The 22,459-nt window shown below is 42.6% G+C and overlaps 1 protein-coding gene and 1 long non-coding RNA gene across 2 annotated transcripts in view; both read right to left on the bottom strand.

Annotated features, from left to right (window-relative positions):
• LOC309645687 overlaps positions 1 to 22,459 on the bottom strand; it is a 702,435-nt gene that overhangs the window by 564,123 nt on the left and 115,853 nt on the right. The gene's annotated exons all lie outside the window — the stretch shown is intronic.
• Positions 1,840 to 22,048, bottom strand: ZKSCAN2 (zinc finger with KRAB and SCAN domains 2). Its single transcript, XM_082430976.1, has 7 exons — positions 20,885 to 22,048; positions 19,669 to 19,855; positions 17,099 to 17,190; positions 16,641 to 16,767; positions 13,251 to 13,934; positions 10,841 to 11,332; positions 1,840 to 8,546 (listed from the first exon to the last, which is right to left on the bottom strand). The coding sequence occupies exons 1-7, from the start codon at positions 21,287 to 21,289 to the stop codon at positions 7,624 to 7,626; spliced, it is 2,910 nt and encodes a 969-aa protein (XP_082287102.1). The 5' UTR covers positions 21,290 to 22,048; the 3' UTR covers positions 1,840 to 7,623.

Raw genomic sequence — 22,459 nt, forward strand, 5'->3', positions numbered from 1 at the left:
GCCATATGGAAGGACCGAGGCAGAGTTATGGTATCACAGGATAGTACCAGGAGTCACCAAGAGCTAGAAGAAGCAAGGAAGGGTTCTCTCCGCAGCCTTTGGAGGGAGTGTGGACTGCTGACGCCCTGATTTCAGACTTTTGGCCCCCAGAATGGTGAGAGAATAAATACCTGTTTTTTTAAGTCACCGAGGTTGTGGTCATTTCTAGGGGCAGCCTCAGGAAATGAATACAGGTAGCCACTCTTACTCTTACCATTTTCCAAAGGAGCAAATGGAGATCCCAAGAGATGACATTACCCAGAGTCACATAGTACATTGGTGGAGCCAAAATTTAAGATAAGGTACGTTTGACTGCAGGGTTCATGATCTTTGTCATCACAGGTTACTATTGGTGAATAAGGGACAGTATGTCGCCTGACTACTTGCCCCTTAGTCCCCCATGAAGAGGGGGACAGAAGGACATGTATGATGACTCTTCTCACCCCTAACTTGCAGTTGGATTTCAATTCCTGCTCTTCATGTCAATTTCTAGACCACAAGCTCTCAAGAGGAAGATCGATGTTAATTCCTCTTTGTGATTCCACATTATTTGGCTCACTGCTGTATAGAAGGGACTGAGTACTTGTTGACTGAAAGAATGGCATAGGCTGATCCTAATGACTCTGAAATTCATTCTGACCCTACAGAGTAGAATCCAGAATTGACCCAGATCACCTAAGTTTACCTCCACCCCACCTCCTGTCTTCTCAGGAACAATGAGGTCACAGAATTTTAGGATGTTAGAGCTGGAAACTCTATGACAGTAGTAAAATGCAGTTGCTACGAGTTTGGATTCTGAGAAAGATCCAAGTTTAAATCTCAGAACATTGGCTTTTTTGCTGTATAAGTTTGAAGAAGTTATTTAACTTCTCTCAGCCTCAGTTTCCTTAAAATGGGAAACCTGCCTCAATGTTTGTGAGGATAAGTGTTTGTAAAGCATTTGCACAATGCCTCATACCTAGTAAGTGGACAATGTGATAGCTCTTATATTTATTATTGTCTAATCAAATTTTTTTTTTTCCCTGCACTGTGTGGCACGCAAGATCTTGGTTCAAACCCGTGCCCCCTGCAGTGGAAGCACGGAGTGTTAACCACTGGACCGCCAGGGAAGTCCCTCTAATCAAAGGTTTTGAAATGTGCAGGTATCAGAATCATGGCAAGGGGGTGGAGCCCTGGCAAGAAGATTCTAAACGGACTTTGCACGCATGTGTTTTCTCAATCAACTATCTTCATATAAGGATCTTTGGGCCTCTTGAGGGGAAAATGTTGGGAAGCACTCATGCTGTCCAATCCCAAAACCCAGAGAGGCGAGCTAAATAATTTGACTATAATCACACAGTGATCTAGTGGCAGATCTCAATTAGAGTCCAGGATTTTGGACACACTCTCTAGTGTTTTTTTCTACTGCAGCAGGCATGTGCTGCTTTAGACCCTTGGAGCACAAGTACTGATTCATTTCCTTTTGCGAGAATTGGCTTGAGTCCTCACATTCTGTGTTGTTGAGAAGCCTAGTATTATGTTCTCGCATCTTCCCTCACCAGACTGTCCAAGAACTCTGAGAGTTTAAGCAATCCAAAGGGGAAGTATGCCAATATTCTACCTTCATGTCCTAACTTTTAATTTTATTTTTATTTTTAAAATATTTATTTATTTATTTATTTGGCTGTGCCAGGTCTTAGTTGCGGCATGGGGATCTAGTTCCCTGACCAGGGATCGAACCCAGGCCCCCTGCATTGGGAGCATGGAATCTTAACCACTGGACCACCAGGGAAATCGCTTTATTTTACTTTTAATATTAAAAAATTTTTTTATTGAAGTATAGTTGATTTACAGTGTTGTGTTAGTTTCAGGTGTACAGCAAAGTGATTCAGTTTTATATATATATACTTTTTCAGATTCTTTTCCGCTTTAGGTTATTAAAAGATATTGAATACAGTTCTCTGAGCTATACAGTAGGTCCTTGTTGTTTATCTATTTTATCTATACTAGTGTACATCTGTTAATCCCAACCTCCTAATTTATCCCTCCCCACACCCTTTCCCCTTTGGTAACCATAAATTTGTTTTCTGTGTCTGTGAGTCTATTTCTTGTTTTGTAAATAAGTTCATTTGTATCATTTTTTTAAGATTCCACATATAAGTGATATATTTGTCTTTGTCTAACTTACTTCACTTCGTATGATAATCTCTAGGTCCATCCATGTGCTGCAAACGGCATTATTTCATTCATTTTTATGGCTGAGTAATATTCCATTGTATAAATATACCACATCTCCTTTATCCATTCATCTGCCCATGGTCTTCCTGCTCTAGCTTTTTACTTCGTGCCCGCTGCAGCTACCATTTTATAGCTGAGTCAGTCACACTTGTCTCGGCCAGGGTGGTTTCTAGAAAGAGGGGTTGTTTACTGACAATTCCACAACTTCCACACCAAGCACACCTGTGTGCTCCACGGGCTCCATGCTCATGTATCCAAGCAACTCTTAAGGCCAGGCCTTTTGGGTCTTGCCCCCCATCCCCTCTATCCCCACACTGCCATTTTCCTCCAGAGCCCTACCACCTCAAAGTGGGTTCAGGCATTCGCCTGTCTTGGGACCCAAAACCATTGCTTCCCCTCCATGGTGAGCCCCTGGACCCACCATGGAGTCTGGAGGTTGTGACTAGCTTTGTTCCTTTTGGTGTTTGAAACACAAAGCATTCATTCTCCTCCCTTAAAATCTAATTGCCTTAACTGGTTTATAGGAATTGAAAATTTGTAGCCTTAGAGATTTTTTTCCCCTTAGAGATTTAAAGTCTCTCATCTAACTCCCAGACGTGGGTCAGTTCACAGACTTAAATCTCTATAAAGGAATGGAAGATCAGGTAATCTTGTGGAAGGATTCTGATGTAACAACGCACATGAATATTCTGAGCCTTTTTTTTTCTTTTTAATATTTATTTATTTAGTTTTTGGCTGCATTCAGTCTTAGTTGTGGCACACAAGATCTTTCATTGCGGTGCGTGGGCTTCTCTCTAGTTGTGGCACGTGGGCTCAGTAGCCCTGTGGCATGTGGGATCTTGGTTCCCTGACCAGGGATTGAACCGGCATCCCCTGCATTGCAAGATGGATTCTTAACCACTGGACCACCAGGGAAGTCCCTATTCTGAGCCTTTGTCTTTGTTTCCTCTAAAAAGGTTGTGGCCATTTACTCAAGGAAAATATGGAAGATGTAGAGGGACTCTCAGATACTGACCCTGAGCAGTTGTAATTCTTGAGAACCTTGGGCGCTATTGCAGTTGGCTGCTTATAAAGTCCAGGTGAGAGATACACTTTGTCTGGAATCTACCTCAGGTCTAGGTGAACTGGCTCTAAATCCATCCTATGGTTCTTCTTACAGTTTCTAAGAGTATAGTTGGAAATACATCCTCGGCAAGTGACAAAATCTCTACACTGACTCTATGACCCATGGAGTTGGAGTTGTTATGGGAAGAAGGGCTAGGTGGAAGCCACTGGGACTCTTTAAATCAAATAGTAAACCAAAGGCACCACCGTACCTGGGGAAATCATGTCAAGACTTGTTCCAGCAGCAGAGGCTGTGGCTGAGTGCCCCTCCAAGAACACACGCAGCGCGTGCCTCCAAGACTAACTCCACTCTAGAATTAGAGCCGAACATTTTCTGGGACAATGGCAGTGACAACTATCAGAGGACTGCAGCACAGGAAGAGCTGTGGACTCCCAAGAGATCCCTGCTAGCTGCGGGGAGAACAGTGGGCTGGAAAGAAACTGAAATTCTCTTGAGCTATGAGGATCAGCTTTTATTATCCCTTGGATAAGTTCTCTTTTTCCTTAATAGAAGACAGCCTTCAAATTATGGCAAAAACCAATGGGAGTCATTTATTTTAGACATTTATTTCACATACAACTTTTCAAGAAGACATCTAAGTGAACATTAATACAAAACAATGAGTAGACATTTATACTTGAATGCATTCAGAGGTAAAGGCTTATCACTACACAAGTCACTCAGACGCTCCTTGCATTGCGGGCTTCCCCAGCTCCCTCAGAGTTGAATCGTGTCTGTCACTGGGCACCAGAGCTCACAAAATAGGCTTTCTCCACTGCAGCTACCTGCCGCTGCCTATCGAGGTGACTCAGGGGCTGCCTGCGGTTGAACATGAGCGATTTGTCCTTTCTCCTCACCGAGCAAGCTCCCGGACTGCTCACAGCATCCTCTTGCTAAAGTATGGGGTGGACTCAGTGTGGTCCGAAATGCTGCCTGTGGTGGCGAGCCAGGGCAGTGGCCTGGTCTTATAATCTCTTCCTCTCTACATGATGCCCCATAGCCTCACAAAACATCAGAGCCGGAGCGGTCTTGGCAATCATGCTCAACTTCTCTTCAGATAAGGATATCAGGCCCAGAGAGACGCTGATTTGTCCAGCAACACTCAAAGTGGTAGTGACAAGAATGAAACTTGTCTTTTGGCTTCTGGTCTAAGGCTCATTCTACGTGCAGGCTGCCCTGAACTGTTTAAGCATATTGTGAAGTTTTCCTCTAAAAAACTAAGGTTTCCTTCCAGATGAATAGGCTAGGTTGTATGTGTATGATAAAAATGCCTGTAAGAATCACGGCATTTGTGGAAGTAACAAAATAAGCCTACGAAGGGATACAACCAGGTTCCAAAGTGCCTTGGGTAAGAGGTCAGAGAATAAAATGCCTACTTGTTTGCACCACTTTAAAAAAATAGGATTTGGGGTAATTTTTAAAGAAAAAATACAGTATTAGATAAATATAGGTTTAAGTAGTTGGTTGAGGTGAGTTGTAAGTTCTGTTTTTGTAAGTTTCTTTGTTCCAGCAGCCAGAAGAAAGAAAAGCAGTAAGTTGTAAAAAAAAAAAAAAAAAAAAAAAATCAGTGTTTGTAAGGTAGATTTTTTTTTTTTTTTTTTGCTTTAGGGATCAGAGCTTTCTCTGGTACTGAGACCTAGGAAGAAACCTTCTCCTACGGATCTTCATAAAGGCAATTTATGTGAAATGAGACACAGTAATCAGAGTATGACTGTTCATTTTGACTTTCATGCTCCACCTTAAAAAAGATAAAACACAAACTGCCTTGGTCTAAGATGGTGGGTAGAACTTTCTATTTCTTCAGAAGCAAAGTCCAGTAAGCTAATTTAATACAAGTTCAAATAGTCCACTTACAACTGGGAAAAGGTAAGGGAACCCAAATTTCCCCTTAGCTTGATCCCAGACATATGACAGACAGAATCAGTTTATTCCACTGGAGAAGGAATGGTTCTTGAGCCTTTCCTGCCACTGGGGAAACTGAAGCGACAGAGGTAGAGAATATGATTTTAGGCAATTAGAAAAACTCTTTTTGCAAGTGAAGGTGATTTTTTCATTAAGAAACTAATTATGTTCCGTAATTGACATGAACATAATTGACATTACCTTTTGCTGTAATACTTCTTCCATCATATTGCAAGTTCCTTGAGCACAGACACCATGCCTTTTTTCATTTCATATCCCTCACTGTGCCTAGAACATAGCCTTACACATAACAGTGCTTAATAAATATTTGAGTAAATCATCTACTTTCCTGAATCATGCTTCGATATAATGATCAATCCTGCGTACCTATTACTAAGTGGTGATTTCTATTAATGTGCATCGTCTTTAGAGTTAGAATTCCAGAACATCGACACAATACAAGCACACGCCCACTGGCACCACACACACCTCACTGTGCTAGGCACACTACCAACATGAAACTGCACTTACCATTAGAAGTCTATAATTCAGACAGCACAGAGGAAATCAACCTACAGAGATGTGAACAATCCTAACATTCCTAACAAATGTACGAAACATTTATCAATGTTTACCTGAGTCACCTGCCTTCCAACAGGCCACACCCGATTCTGGCACCGTAAGTTGGATTTCTTTCTACACTGCCTACCCTCCTTGGTACTTTGTTGAACAAGTTTCAAAAGATTCAAACATACTCACATGTCTTCAAATAAGAGAGCATCTGACAAAGGAGAGATAAGATCAAAAAAATGATCTACAGCCCTGACTCTGGTTGGTTATCTTTCCACTAAACTTATGACTTCTCCCTCCCCAAAGCAAAGCCCCCCGAGGTTACCTTCATCTTAAGGGTATAAATGCCACTGGCCTCATCCTGGAGTTAACAGCTTTGGATGACCAAATCCCTGGTTTGCAACGTCCATAAGTGAACTATCTCCCCATCTGAACACTTCCTTCAATATTTATCGGGCCAGTGCTGGGGGTTGTCAAAGACATCTTTCAGACCAACTGGTAAATGTGGAAAGCGAAAAGTGTTCCGGACTGGAAGTTTCAGTAAGTATTTCCACCTTCACTCAGTGAGGTATAGAGCTGCATAAATTACTCAGCGTTCTACAGAGAGGTTGACGACCACGTGAACAGGGACTAGGAGCCTCAGAAAAGAGAATGGTAAACTTAACAAGCAGCTCTGGAGTGCTGGTCTGGACCAAGGTGGCGATCTGATCTAAAGCAGGTCTAAGGAGTCCAACTGATCTTATAAATATTGAATGTTTCAGGTCTCTACCTCACTTCTTTCCCTATCTCCTTAGAGTTTTAGAAAACTATCTAAGATTATACAATATTATACTGAAGTGTGGGGTTGGGAGGCATAAAATATGCCAACATATCAGTCATATTCTAGATAAAAACCAGAGAAGTCACACATTCAGAACTAGAATGTGTCTGAAATTCTACTTTAATGAGACATACCATGAGCATGCACGCTATTCAATCTGAGGAGGGCATGGTAGCTCAGAAGAGTCAGACAAGGGCACCCAGAACAATTAAGAGGTAAGTGTAGGACTTAGGAGAAATGGTAACAGGGACTGGATTACTTATAGGCTGGAGAAACAGCAGCCAAGAGGCTTTCAGTCTTCAGGTACAGAAAAGGTTAGTCTACAAAGGACGATGGGTGATCAGTTGCTTCTCATCTCTACGGAGGGCAAGGCATTATTTCAGTGACAATACAGGGATTCTACCTTAGCTATTTAGATCAACTTCTTGACACAAAAAAAGGTACACTGCAACTGAACTTCTGGCGGAAACTATAAAATCTTCACTCTCCTTTTGTGAATATCTTCAAAACCAAGATGGATCTGACGTAGTTCTCATCAGGCTCCTGAAAGTTCTACCCAAACAGGAAACTCTGTGATCAAGTTGCATCCGGGATCGCATGTGGTAGAGAATGAAAAAAACTTTGAGCATTTTTTATCTCCTTGATAACAACTCTCCCATACACTGAAGGATCTTGGATGTTGCTGGGTTTAGCGATCCCATGGCAGTGGCCTTGACATACTGAAGAGAATTCCATTCTGCACTCAGACACTGTATCTTCTTCACTTTATTAAAAGAAAAGTTGAGACACATAGAAGGAGAGGAACAGACTGATCAAGTTAGAGGCAGAGGTGAGGACAGGATCCAAGTCTTTATATTCTCAGCCTTATCTTGGGAATTACACTTTATAGCTAAGAAAAGAAAGATTGCTTCCAAGAGTGAGATTAGGGTAAAATGGCTAAGGGGACATTTAGGAAGAGAAGAGATCGTCATCAAACAGTTTGCCTGAATTCATCAGTCTTTCCCTTGTGTGGGTTCTCTGGGGCATAGAGCGCTGGAGGGTATGGCAGAAGCTTTTCTCTCACATGAACCTCCCGATGTTTAGTGAGAACAGAACTCTTACTGAAACGTTTGCCACACTGGACGCACCCGTAGGGCTTCTCTCCAGTGTGTACTCGCCGATGTTCTCGAAATCTCGTACAGTTATTGAAACTCTTCTCACAATCCACACATTTGTAGGGATTCTCACCAGTGTGGACTCTCCTGTGGGCACTGAAATGAGAACTGTTGGTAAAGCTTTTCCCACACTCTCCACACTGGTAGGGCTTCTCTCCAGTGTGGGTTCTCTGATGTATAATGAGACTCGAGCTCTGACTGAAGCATTTCCCACACTCTCCACATCTGTAGGGCTTCTCTCCTGTGTGGATTCTCTGGTGGGCACCGAAGTTTGAGGAGTCGTTAAAGCTTTTCCCGCAGTCAAGACATTTAAAAGGTTTTTCTCCTGTGTGGATTCTTTGGTGTCTGATTAGACTCCTGCTTCTACCAAAGCATTTCCCACAGACACTACACTTGTAAGGATTTTCCTTCTGGTGGGTCATCCGGCACATGAGGCGAGCACTCCTTCCAAAGCTTTCTCCGTATTTGAGAAGTCGGTAGGGCCTTTTCCCCATGAAAGGCCTCTGATGCACAACAGCTTTCCCTAAATCTCTAGGCTGAGACATCAGTTTTCCCTGTCTGACTCCTTGAAGGTTTTCCCATTGTCTTCCTGAGATGCATTCCCTTTTACAATATTTACCTGGATCAGCATTCTGAGAAACAACCCTTTTAGACTTTTCTATTAATGCCCTATGCTGCTCCATGTCCTTATATATTACCTGTGTTGCATCCTCCTTGATACGACTTCCAATTTCAAAATCTGAAAAAAAAGACAATAAAAATTTCAGACCAGTCATGTATCAACATAAACAACATGGCCTACAGGCCTTGTCTGTTAGGATCCCTGTGTGCTTCACTGGCCTCAGGTGTGGGGGACTCTTTCCTGATTCACTGGGCCTTATTTTCTTTCAGTTCCACGAATAGCCAATAATACCCAGCACAAAGTAGGCCTTTGGAAATGTTTTCAGAATTGAATTATAATCCAAGCCATTATCCCTAATCTGTATCCTGATTAACATGGGAGCAACTTAGTTTATCTCCCTGAAATTCCAGTACAATTCATCCTGCTTTCAAAATTTCTCATCTATATCAAAGTACACTACACTTCATTAGTGTTTAGATTCTAATGATCAAGTCCAAATTCCTCAGTGGACTTCTAAGCTCATCAACCTATAGTCATATTCTATCCAAGAGTATTTCTTTCTTCTCAAATGTTGCTGTCACTTTGTTTTTCTGGCAGTCTCACACACAGACCACACTAACTCAAATCTTAATTCTCACTGCTCGACAAACCGGAATTATCTTCTCCTCACTCTTTCATCTACATCCCACAGTACATCTTGGATCCCAGCTTTCCCGAGAAGTTTTCTGAACAGAGAGCATGATGTGGTGAAGACACAGGCTTTGGAATCAGACAGCTCTGGTATGATTCCATCCTGGTCACTTATTAACTGTGTGGTTTTTGTATTAACTTTTTATTATGGAAAATTTAAACACAGAAAAGTAGAGAACAGTACATAAACTGAACTTCCATGAACCACTTACCCAATGATCTACTCCTGGCTAGTCTTGTTTCACCTCTATTCCCACACACTCTCTGCTCCCGCTACCCGGATTATTTTGAAGTAAATTCAGACATCGTATTATTTGATCCATAAATAGTTCACAAACTGTGTAACTTAGGCCCAATCCAGGTTTGCTTGATTCTCAAACCCTTCTTCTTATGCATTTTGTTGTACTGTCTTGTTTCTACTTGCTAATTTCAATGTTACTTTCCTTCCACATATTGAGCTGAAACTGCCAACATCCCTCAGTCCCAAGTGGGGTGGCTGTGCCCTGGGTTGGAAGAGGAGGACAGCCATCAATGAATCCACTGACTTAGGTCAAAAGCCCTAACAATGTCATATTCTGAAGCACTCTGATTGAGTCAAATATTGTTCCGGGATTTGGAGGAAGTTACAGCCTAGTAGTTGCCTCAGACAGAGCCTGATAATTTGATGACAGGTCTGGAGCTCACCTTAAAAAACAAGATTCATAAGAGAAGGACTTTGTTTCCAAAGTTATCAACTTTAACAGTTCCAGTTACAGAGTTAATAATTTCAGCTTTCATTCCCATACAAATACAAATTCCTGTATAAATACTACCAGAGAGCATATGTGTGAACTTCCTTTTCTAATGTTTGTTTTGAATAAGCATAGAGTACAGGAAGGGAAATAATAACAGGTAAGGTTAGAAAGACAAACTCAGATTAAGGATGGTTGTGAAACCTTAATACAAGTCTAATGGAGAAAACTGGTTTGGAGACTTTTACAATAGTTTAGGCAAGAGACAGAGAAACGCTAAACTAGGGTAATGGTTATGGTAACTAAAGAGGGGGGCAGATGGAAGTTCTACAACAGCTGAAAAAACATATCATCTGCCTGGATGTAAACAATGAGACAGAAGGCATCAAAAAAATCTCTATCTTTTAAGTCTGGATGACCTGTGGGAGACACAGGGAAGAGCCATAGTGTGGGAAGGAAGAGGCTAATTTTAATTTTGAAAATTTTAAGCCTGGGCTGCTGGTGAGGTGCCTGTGAGGGCATCCAGCGGTCAGCAGGAAACCCGCAGGTGGAGCTCAGTACCAGAATAAAGTCTTTTTGTCTCTGCCTATCCTTTTTCTCATGCACATCACACATAACTGAGACATTTCCGTTTTGAGCTTACTGACACACCTCCCTGATCTGAGTTTTTCTCACGTATAATTCCAAGTTCTTCTTCCCCACAATATTTCTAGGAGATATTAAACATTATCTGCCCCATACACACAAAAACCGAGGCTGAGATCCCCAAAACCAAATCATGAGAGTCCAAGTTCCTCCCTTGAACAGAAGCACCATAAGAACAGGGCCTCTGTTTTATTCATCGATACCTCCCCCTTTTCCTCAAATGCCACAGGACACACGAATATCTGCTTAATGAACAGACATTCATGAGCGATGTGCCAGCTCTTCTGATCTGTCAGTAAATCCCACTTCCTCCTTCTTTAGACCACAGCCCCTCATGATCCTTACCACTCGGGCTTTGCAGTAAACCTGGAGGTCCCTGGAATTCTGGCTCCTGTACAATTTCCTCCTCGCTCAGTCTCTCACTGCTGGAATCTTCAACTATTGCCTCCTGTGAGTCCTCCTCAGGTTCCCAGCCCGTAGGTTCCTGGGGTTCAATCTCAATGTCCTCTCTTTCTTGAATTGAGGGTGACGGGGCTTCCTCTGGGGTGCTGGTGGGAGAGGCAGATGCCTGAGAGTTAATCAGGGCATCCATCTCCTTGTAGAATGCACAGGACTCTAGCACATGACCATTTTTCACTTTGCGGTAACTCTTCTGAAGGCTTTTGAACTTGGTCCGGCACTGTTCCGGTGTCCGGAGGAAGCCGCACTCTCGCAGCTGTTCAGCCACGGCCCCGTACAACTTGCTCTTCCGATGACAGGCTTGCAGTGCTTCATAAAACCGAGTCTCACGGAGGATGTCAAGGAAAGTCTTGGTTTCCTCGTAGCCCCAGTGCACACCTGCCATTCAAGGATAAAGTTCAAAGATACAAGGTGTCTGAAGCCTCTATACATTACAAAATATAAGAAGTACAAGAAAACAAATCTCATTCCCTGGAACTATTATATGCCTGGGAATAACCTTTGCAAGAAATGAGAAGGTCTATATAAAATAACTATAATATTATATTGAAAGACATACAAGAACTAGAAAGAATGGAGAGACACTATGTTTCTGGATAGGAAGATTCAAGTTGTACAGATATCAATTGTCAAATGAATCTATAAAGTCAAAATCCCAATAGGATTTTAAAATTAAAATTGATGAACTGATCTCAAAGTTTACTTGGTAGAATAAAAATGCAGCCCCCCAAATCTGCCATTGCTATGGTTATTAAGGATTTAGCTGTCTGTCTTTTAAAAATTGTTAGGAATAATGGGCTAGGACACCCAGCAGGAACTTTTCCCCCAAATTCCCTATCATTTCTTTAGCCCGTCTTCTTCGAACAGCAGAACTATGTCCAGAGTAGTTTTTGATGTTACTGAGTCCTCTACTTTGAGAGATGAAACCATCCGTAAGACAGGCAGATGTCCTGCTTTTATAGCAGAATTAAGCTTTTCAGGATATGTCTGAAGACAGTTTGTTAAACATGCTTTTTGGGTGTTTTATAATCTGTAGTAGGAAAGTCTTTTCTGTCCTCTACCTTACTGGGTGGTCTCTTTCAGTCATATCATTGGATTCCATATTTGAAACCACCCTACCCTCATGTCTATGGATTTCCAGAATGATGAATACCTGTATAATGCATTTTCCCATCTTTTTCCTGAGATCTGTTTGTTTTGAATAGGTACAGTCATGAGTACAGTCTCAGATCTCCCAGCCTGGTTTATTTTTCCATTCTACCTAAGAAATTATCATCTTTTCATAAAGTGGAGTACAGAAACATTACTAATAACTGTGACACCAGGCAATGTTTTATTGCATTTTAGCATCTGCAGAATGCCTTCATCTACATTATCTCATTTAACACTAACAACTACCCTCATATTCTTAGCCATATTTTAGACAGAAAATTGAAGCTCAAAGTCGTTATATGATATGTCAGCCGTCACATAGCTACTAACTGGTGGTTTAGTTCTGCATGTCCCAGGCCCCAAATTTCAACACCATCTTTCTTTTGCATAGTATCTTTTTTTTTATCCTTTTAATTTCAATATCTCTGTGTTACGTTTAAGATGTATCTCTTATGGTTCTGGGTTTTTGAGCATGAGCCACCCATTCTCCTTGCTTTGGCACTGCAATAAGCCTTTCTCTGCTCTAAAAAAAAAAAAGATGTATCTCTTGTAAGCAGTATAGTTTTAAAAACTATATCTGATAATCTTAGACTTTTAAATTTGTAATTAATGATATATTTGGATTTACATCTATCAATCATCTTACTGATTTTTTTCCATTTAATGCATCTACTTTGTGATTCTTCTTTTCCTTTCTTGTCTTCTCTTTGAATTTATTTTTTAATTCTTTTTTTTTGTTGTTGTTTGTTAGTTACACATTCCTTTATGGACTATCCTTGAGAGTATAATAATGTATCCTTGACTGTTACAATCTAATACAATTGACTGCATTATAACAATTCTCAGATAATGTTAGATCCTTAGAACCCTGGACTCCATTTGTCTTCCTTCCACAGACCCCAAATACTCAAAATTCATGCTGTGCTCTAACCCAAAAAAGAACCCTTCATGGCTGTTACTCAGACTGCACTAGGGGTAACAAAACACCTGGGAGTACTTTCAGTTCCATGGCCAATTACAGTGATGAGTGGCAAGGTGTGCGTGACAGAATTCCCTGGGTTTGGTCACTTCTGGTCTACTCCTTTTTCCACAAGACCACATCATCCATTTTCAAACCAGAAAAAAAAAAAAGCACCATTCTTACCACTCAGGTTTTGAAATAATACAGGAGCACCACGAAGCTCAGACTTCTGGATAAACTCAACACCCATTTCATCACTATCAGATTCTTCTGCGGCTTCTTCCTCCTCCACCAAATTGATCTGTTCTTTAGCACTGATACCAATTCTCTTTAGTCTGGGGAGAGACAGAATCTCCTTCGGCTTATCCGTGGATGAAGTATGAGCTGCAGGGTTCAACAAAGCATCCATGTCCTCAAAGAAGGCACAGGGTTCTAGCACATGGCCATTTCTCACTTTTCGATAACTCTTCTGTAGACTTTTGAACTTGGTCCGACACTGCTCTGGTGTTCGGAGGAAGCCACATTCTCGCAACCATTCAGCTACAGCACCATATACTTGGCTGTTTCGGGGACAGGCCTGAAGTGTTTCATAAAAGCGAGACTCTTTGAGAATTGCAAGAAAAGTCTTAGTTTCCTCGTAACTCCAATGTACGCCTGCTATTTTTTCATCTTCCAAACCCCACTGCTGCTGCTCTCTCCGTGTTTTCCCTGCATTCCTTGCAGGGGTCTGAATAGCATGAACTGACTTTTCCTTGATATAGTTGCTTCGTAGGACATTCCTCTTATTAGGGGATTGTAGACCTGTTGTCCATGGCTCCTTTCTTTGCTCCAACTGTGCCATCTTGTTAGCTGTAGACACTGTGTTTCCTAGAGTAAGAGAAACATATTTCATGCTAGAGAGATCATCACTGCATGCCCCCATCTCCTGCTGTAGTATGCTCTCCTGGAACACTTGTTCACACCTATCCTTTAAAGGTCTTGTTCAGTTCCTTCTCTAAAGTCTTCCTCAACCATGATCATGCACACTAGTTTCTTACACGAGTTATTTGGCACAATCATCTACTTAGACTACCGTTTCCCTTCTCATATATGTACCACTTCCTTCCCCAGCTAGTTCTTAAAGGAAAACTTTTAAGGGTAAGAAACACGTATTTCATTACCTTCAATTCCCTCTCAGTATCTAACATTGTGTTAGGTTCAGAGCGTGCTCCTATGAGCCAGTATTCGTTACTTATAAAGTGTGCTTACACCTGCTCCCCACATCCCCTCACTCCCCCACTCAACACACACATACACACACTGGGGCTATGGGAGATGAGAAGTCAAGAACTTTTGGAGACATTCTGGTGAAGTTAATGGGAAAGAGACGTAAGAATAGGAAAGTAACTTGAATTTTTTACTTTACAATATGGTGGAGATCAACATGTCTTAAATTGGAATCCTAGCTCCACCACTTACTTTACTTTCTGACCAGGGGAAGTTTCTTAATCTCTCTGAGCCTCAGTTTCCTAGGAAATAATATAATCTATTCAACAAGGTGCTGGGAATATTAAATAAAGGATCATCTGTAAAGTGTCCAATGCCTAATAAGTATGTAATAACATTTAGTTTCCTTCTGTAGAAAACACACATAGGAGCTTCACGGAATTCCCCTAGGGAGGCAGCATCAAATCAAATCCTTGCTGAAAGAACCCTGGGGATGGAGATTTGCTCTTCACTTTCACATGAAAGAAGTAAGTGTAGGGACAGTGAAAGTTCAAACATCTACAAGGACCAGGCAGGCGAAGTAAAGGAGTGAGGTGGCTGGAGTGAGAGCCCTGGCATTTTAGCACGAGCTCCTCCACTCAGCTGTGGTCAATGGCTGCTGTGAGAGAAGGTGGGCCCATTGTGCCTGACGTTTGATTTTTTTAAGAGATACTGGAAATCCAGATTTATAAACTAATTTTAAATTAAAACTCTGTGCAAGGCCCAAATATGTTTGTAGGCTAGACTCATAAGCCTTTAGTTTACAATCTATGATAAAAGACCGAGCCAGGTGTCTCTGGGCCTGGGCCTTTCCATATGTAATTATTATACATGGAGGCACTGGGCTAAATCTGAATGTCCATAGTATGGTCTCTAACCCACTCATGGCAGATTTTACTAAAACCTCTAATTCATCATTTTACTAGGTCTGGATGCTGTGTGATCCAAGGCAACACTAGGAAACAGCTATTGTGTAGGCAACTTGCCATGTGGCCATCTTTCACTGGCTCCTGTAACAACACTAACAGCAATGACTACCAAGATAACCACACGGGTCTTTGAAGGATGAATGATCAGTGATGAAGTGCAGAGACCCTAAGTAAAAGTTAAAATCAAGGGTCCTGGGACTTCCCTGGCGGTCCAGTGGTTAAGACTCTGCATTTCCACCGCAGGGGGCGCAAGTTTGATCCCTGTTGGGGGAACTAAGATCCCACATGCTGCATGGTGTGACCAAAAAATTAAAAAAAAAATAAATAATAAAAATCAAATCAAATCAAGGGTCCTGCTGTTTTGGGAAGAGTGCTTTGTTACTGGTGTGTCATCAGTGTCATCTTAAGTTGATCATTTTTTTAAACTGCTTTAATTACTTTCTGATTATAAACAATTGTCAGTTTATCTTTATTCATTCAGTTTGACACGGCCTATTTTGTAATCTCTGTACTTCAGGGTCTGTATGTATTGTTGCCCAACAGAACTTTCTTTGATGATGATGTTCTGTAACTGTGCTGTCCAATACAGCTATTGAATACCTTAAATGTAGCTACTGCCACTGAGGAACTGAATTTTAAACTTTATTTAATTTTAATTAATTTTATAAATTTAAATTTAAATAGCCACGTGAAGCTAGTGGCTACTCTATTAGACAACAAAGGTTTATAGTATCTACAGTGTGTATTGGTGCACATTTTAGGCCTATAATTTTATTCATAAGTAATCTCTGACTTGTAGCTTACATATGAATGAACCATATTTAGCCCTATTGTTAAAGCAGATGATATAGCTCTTCAAAAGTTTGCTTGTAAAATTACACTTCAGTGGTTATGTGTGCCTGTAAAAATTTGTGCTATTTAAAAAATTCACAACACGCTATCAAGGTTGTTGTATTGAAATTACTTTTTTTCTTCTGTTTATAAGATTTCCATCCACTCACTGAATATTTGCTGGGCACCACCCATATGTCAGGCTCTGTGCACAGTGTTGGGGTTACTATGGTTTAAACAAAAACAAATCCTAAAAAGACCTTATGACTTTACAGAATTTTTAGTCTAGTGGATGTAGATAAGTTTATATTTCAATAATATGACAATCATATATAAATCTCTCCAATGTTTTAATCACTAAATTATAAGAGTATATAAAAATCTATAATATAAATTGGAAGAAAGGAATGAGTGAGGTATGAGAACATGGTATGCTAGAGCACAGAAATGACTAGACAACCCATGGAGGTCCTTAAAGTGATAACATTTATAACTATTTTATCATCGGTATAAGTGAATATATTAGAAATCCCCAAATCTTTTATTTGAAAAGGGATAGAATCCTTACCCAGGGAGACCATGTTCCCAATACTCTCCTTTCTAATATCCCGGTAGAGGTCTCTGTGAGCAGGAATCTGACGCACACTCTTTTTGTAGGAAAAAGCTCTTGCCATGTGGACATCTTTCACTGGTCCCTGTAACACACTAACAGTAATGACTACCAAGATAACCACATGGGTTTTTGAAGGATGAATGATCATGGATGAAGCACAGAAAGGCCCTAAATAAAAATTAAAATCAAAGAACCAAGTGTATATTATGTGCCAAATGAAGCAGAAGGTACTATAAAGAATCATAAGAGAGATGATCCAGCAAGGAGTCCCATTACTCAGATGGCTGGGTGCAGTCTCTTCTGGAAAAGGAGCAAGGGGGAAAAAGTCTCTTGGAGGGAGTATAAAAGTTTGAGGAAATCATTGTGACTGAATATCCTAGGAAGTTAGGCTAGAGAGAACAATTACAATTTACCTGGGACCCAGCAGGAACTCGTGTGGCTGTTACTTCCTGATCTATGGTGTTCCATTCATCAGCAGGAGGAGGAACCCAGGGAGAAGGCCGAGCTGTAAGAAGAGAAAGAAACAATTAGTGTTGTAGGCTCTGCCATTTTATTCATGCTGCTTCTCCTTTTATGAAATGAGCATGTATAAAAAACCGACAAATATAAATTGGTTATTTTCTCAATGAGTTCAGAACAATGCCCCAAACCACGGTACCCTAAAGCAGGGCTCACAAACACAAATGCTTTTAGGGAGTAGGCAGGTAAAGGACATCATGAAAGGGGAGAGGTAAGGACTGTGGGGAACTGGAGAGCACATGTCCCACTGAAAGGGTACACCCAGTGTTCAGCTCCAGCTGATGCTTCATTGTGAGACTATTGCCCTGGCACAGAGCTTCTAACTTTTTTTTTTTTTAATTTTTAATTTTATTTATTTTATCTTTGGCTGCATTGGGTCTTCGTTGCTGTGAGTGGGCTTTCGCCAGGTGCAGCGAGAGGGGGCTACTCTTCTTTGCAGTGCGTGGGCTTCTTCACTGTGGTGGCTTCTCTTGTGGAGCACGGGCTCTAGGCATGCAGACTTCAGTAGTTGTGGCGCACGGGCTCAGTAGTTGTGGCTCTCAGGCTCTAGAACGCAGGCTCAGTAGTTGTGGCGCACGGGCTTAGTTGCTCCGCGGCATGTGGGATCTTCCTGGGCCAGGGCTGGAACCCATGTCCCCTGCACTGGCAGGCAGATTCTTAACCACTGCGCCACCAGGGAAGCCCCAGAGCTTCTAACTTTTTCAAGAGAAGCCAGAAAGCAGGACTTTTATGTACAATCTCAAGTCTTAAATCTTGAGAACTAAAAAACAAACAAACAAAACCCCCAAACCAAAAACTCCTTGTAGGTGAAACAAAACAATCCGATTTGGCGCGTGAGTTACCAGTTCGCCATCTCTGGCACAAATTAATCCCCTATGAGTGAATACTGTCCTAAAAAATGTTAGCGTATACAGATACATAGTACTGAACACTACAGGCAAATATACCCCCAGAAAGGTGGAAGGAAGATATATAAGCTTATATAGTATAAGGCAGTCTGTGGTCTAACTTCTACTCTAGAATTCACTATCTAGGAAAACTTTAAGAATAAATATTACTGTGACCAAGAACTCAAAAGCTTGATCTACTACTTTCTATGGAATCAAACTGAATCACCTCCTTGGAAATACATTATTCCCTTAGGCACACATGGCTGAAATCCTACCTCTTCTTTTAGAAGGAATTCACCTTTCTGAGATACCTATCCCTCAAATTTTCTGTCCTTCATACCCCCAGTAAGGACCTCAACAGAACAAACCATCTTACTTTAGGAACTCCTTATCACCTGAGATGGCAAAATCCAGAAACACCATGAATTTATCAGGTAAAGTAACTGACAGCATCTAATCCATGTGAACAAGGGAACTCTGATGCTGATGAACAAACACTGAAAAATCCAGAAACCATTAATATTTGCAATGCATTCTATCATAATATGAATTTCAGGAGGGATAAGGAGGTGGGGTCCAAAGTGGTGAATCTTGCCTCTTGATGAGGGGTTCTGTAAGTCAGACAGATTTGAAGTTTAAAAATAATCATGCCATTATGGGAGTAAGGAAACTAACATTTATTGAGCACTATTATGCACTGACCCTTTTACAATGCCTCCTTTAATCTACGCCAACAACCTTAGTATTTTCCTTTTACAGATGACAGAATGGAAAGTTTGAGAAGTTTAGTAACTTGACCAAGACCACACAGATAAAGAATGGCAGAGCTAGGTTTTGAATGCATACTGTCTACCTCTAAAGCCTAATCTCTTAATCTCTATGCATTAATACACAGAGATTAATTAATTAATATTACTTGCCCGAGATAACACAGGGAGGGGGCAGAGAAAGGATATAAACCCATGTCTTTTCATTGTAGGTTCAGTGATCTTTCCACTCCTCTCTTTAAGCCTGACATCATGCTGCAGAGGATGGAGAGATCACTGTGGACTGGGAAGGACAGGGTCTTCATTTCCTTGTATTTGACTTGATTCATTAACGTCTAGGGCAGATATGAACACCAGTTGTCTCTTCTCTATGAAGTCTTATTGTTTATCCCTCTCATATGCCACTTCTGTGATGCCTCACTGTCAGTCACTTTTTGAAAAAAAATCTCATTTCTTCTTCCAAACAGTTTTTCCAAGTTGCTTATAGTCAGCCAAGAACACACACACTTATACATGCAGCAGGACTAAAAACCACAAGTTGATTGTAGAGTGGAGATTCTTAAATGACCCTATGAGACCTTAAGGCCAGTCTGGGCAATCTATGTTTTCTCAGATTCCATCTTTAAGATCCCTTTTACTTATGTCACACATATTCCCAATTCTTGAAGCCAATGAAGTCTTTCTCCCCAGTATTCAGTTTACTCTCAAATATGTATTGAGGGGTCCCTACGTTGAACAAGTCACAGTGTTAGGGCTACAAAACAAATCTGCCATGGTCTCTGCACTGGGCATGCTCTGAGTTCTTACCATTCTTGGGTAAGGGCCGAAGCTCTCTCTTTTGGTTCAGCTGCTCCTGGTGTCCTGAGTGGAGGCTTTCAGCTCCCTCCAGAGACATCACCCTGGGTTGGGTCTCCACCTGCTCTGGCTGAAAGTCTGCCACCTCCCATGCTGCTCCAAGTGGGGCTTGCTTCTCTGAGTGCATAGGACTGCTAACCTGGGAAATAAAGTCAGTGCCATAATGGAAAAAGGGAGTTAAAGAGGGCTAGATCAGGGCCAAATTCCCCCAAGAAAGATATCAAAGAAGGACAGAAGATGTGAGAAGGAATGAAAATTTCACTCCATTCCCAATGGGACCTCTGAGGGCATCGGGTTAATAGTATTGTCCAGAAGGCTGGGCATAAGGGAATAGGAGAGTGCTGTTTATTAGTATACAGAGGGGGAAAATCTGTTAGGAGTGAAATACAGAGCCTCCCTGTTATCAGACTAGACATTATCTGAGTCCTCTTATCTATTAGGTTCACAGAGAAGTGGAAGTTCTCAGAACACTAATTAATTCACTAGTGAACTGAAAACTTAGAAAAGTAATCTCGACATCTAGTGTCTATTTCTGACCAACACAGCAACTTGCTAATAGTCAGATCTTTACACAAATCCTGTGCAAGGTGAAAGTGCAAATCTTGCAGGATTTCATGAGGTTACTGAAAGGGCTGATGAAAAACAATTAGAAGAGCGTGCAAAGCCACTGACAAATAAGGATCAGCAATTAAAATGGAGAAGAGTGACAAGGATGAAGACATTGAGGGCACTTCAGAAGGCACGGATTGGAATATTTAAGGATGACAAGAGGCCCTGGAGTAACTGATGAAGTCCTTTCTTTCCTTTTCTTTTTGGGTGGGGGGCAGGGCAAAATAGTCCTCTTTAGGATCAAGCTACAAAAGTAAAATCCTGTGAAGCATAATGTATTGTTCTCTCATATAATTTTTTGGGGAAACATTACGCAAAGATTTAAAACAAATACTTAGATGCATAATGTTTAGTGTCATTTGCAAGATAATAGTTCAACCAAAGCTTTTTTTCTATTTAATATGAAATTCTGATCCCTTTTAAGTAGATTCCCTTTAAAGGTCTTTCATTATTACCATTTATCCTTCCATAATTTGCATTTCCTGCAATGCATCCCTCGCCCATCTTCCTTTCCACCCCCTTCTTGCTAAATACAAAAATTTGGAAAATCCTCTCTCACCTGCTGTCTTAGTCTTCCAGTCTCTTTCTCCAAATGTATTACCAGGGCCACCGCCTCCTCTCCACTTTCCGGACACTGCTTCTGTGCCCACGCCTGAATCTTCTCGGGTAAAATGGTGAGAAACTGCTCAATCACCAGCAGCTCCAGGATCTGTTCCTTGGAACGCATTTCTGGCTTCAGCCACCGGCAGCAAAGTTCCCAGAGTTTACTGAAAGCTTCATGGGGTCCGGTCACATCCTCGTAACAGAATTGCCTGAAGCACTTGCGAAAAGTCTCGGACTCAGAGCTGTCCGATCCTTCCAGAATGGGCTGCGATGCCCACTCGGGCTCCTTTTCCACCTTCATTATTAGGCATCCCTCAACCTCCAGGGGCGCGTCGATCTGAGGGTCCAGGGATGCAGCCATGCTCTAACCCGGGGGTCAACCTCACGTCTAGCTCAAAGGAGACTCGAAGAAACCAAACCTTCGAGAGCTCCCTGCTAATGGTTTTGGAAGTGTGGGAAGGCAGGGAAGTGAAAACGGCAGTGTCAGCAGGAACAGGGTACCCCAGGCTGATTAATCAAATCTATACTAGGCCCTTGAAAAGGTGAACATGTACCCTAAGGTCCAAGAACTCAGCCTCTTCTCCCAACAAGATGTGTCCCCGCGTTGTGGTTTTCCAGGGTGCATCTTTTAGTGCAATGTCGGAAAGAGCAACGCTAGAGGACCGGGAAAAAATCAAGGGGACCGCGGACAGGAGGGCGGGGGCGGACAGCCGGGCCGGGAGGGGGTGTGTCAGACACCCAGGGAAGGGTCCGGGGGAGGGGAGGCCCCCGAGTGGGTGGGGCCGGATGCGCAGACCCCGCCCGGCCCCGGGTTCGAGGCTCGGGCACTGCAGTGAGCCCAGGCCGCTGCGGGTGGCTGGGGCGGGGGCCGACGTTATCCGAGGCCAGCGCCCGGCTCTTCTGGCCCAAGGTAGCCCGGGCCGTCCTCAGGAAACCTCCACACGCTGAGGAAAGCCGCGAAGCGGTCCTGTCCCTAAGGGGGGAGAAGCCGCGGGGACCAAACAACGCTTCGTAGGGTGGCGGCTGCAGGAACCTCGCTCGCGACCTCGTCCGCTCTGTTCCCGGACTGCGCGGGGGTCGCTGGGAGCAGCGGCCACGCATGCGCCACTCGCGCCCGCGCGCCGCGGGGTTCAGCGGAGGCTTCCTCGTCGGCGAGGGTCTGGGGGGAGAGGGCGGCGCGGTGGACTCTCGCGAGAGCGCGCAGCGCAGCGACGCGCTGCTGAGACACTTTAGGAATGAGAAGCGGTGCGACGACTCTTCCCCGGGGCGGATGGACACACCGCAGGCACTTTGCAAGAGACAGTGGAACAGTGTGAGAAAGGGGAGTGGGTGTTCTTCGTCAGCCGGGGAATCTGGGAGGCGGGGAGAGTCTGTGAGGTTGAGGAGCGCTACTGAGGAGGCGGCGCGAAGTCCTTTCTGACGCGGGGTGTGAGGACTCGTTTGCCTGGCGGAGGGTTCCGTCACGCGCTGCGAACGGTCGCGTGTTGGAAGGGCTGCTGTAGGCGGCGTCCGTTGGCGGGACAGCGGCCCT

The sequence above is a fragment of the Balaenoptera physalus genome (genome assembly GCF_965194825.1).
Source record: "Balaenoptera physalus genome assembly, chromosome: 16".
In the NCBI taxonomy this organism is placed as follows: Eukaryota; Metazoa; Chordata; class Mammalia; order Artiodactyla; family Balaenopteridae; genus Balaenoptera; species Balaenoptera physalus.

Coding starts and splice junctions, on each gene's coding strand:
- ZKSCAN2 (XM_082430976.1), bottom strand. CDS start 21,289: ATGGCTGCATCCCTGGACCCTCAGATCGACGCGCCCCTGGAGGTTGAG. Junction 17,191..19,668: donor TCGGCCCTTACCCAAGAATG/GTAAGAACTCAG, acceptor CTCTTCTTACAG/CTCGGCCTTCTCCCTGGGTT. Junction 13,935..16,640: donor TGGGAACATGGTCTCCCTGG/GTAAGGATTCTA, acceptor CTCTTACTCTAG/GAAACACAGTGTCTACAGCT.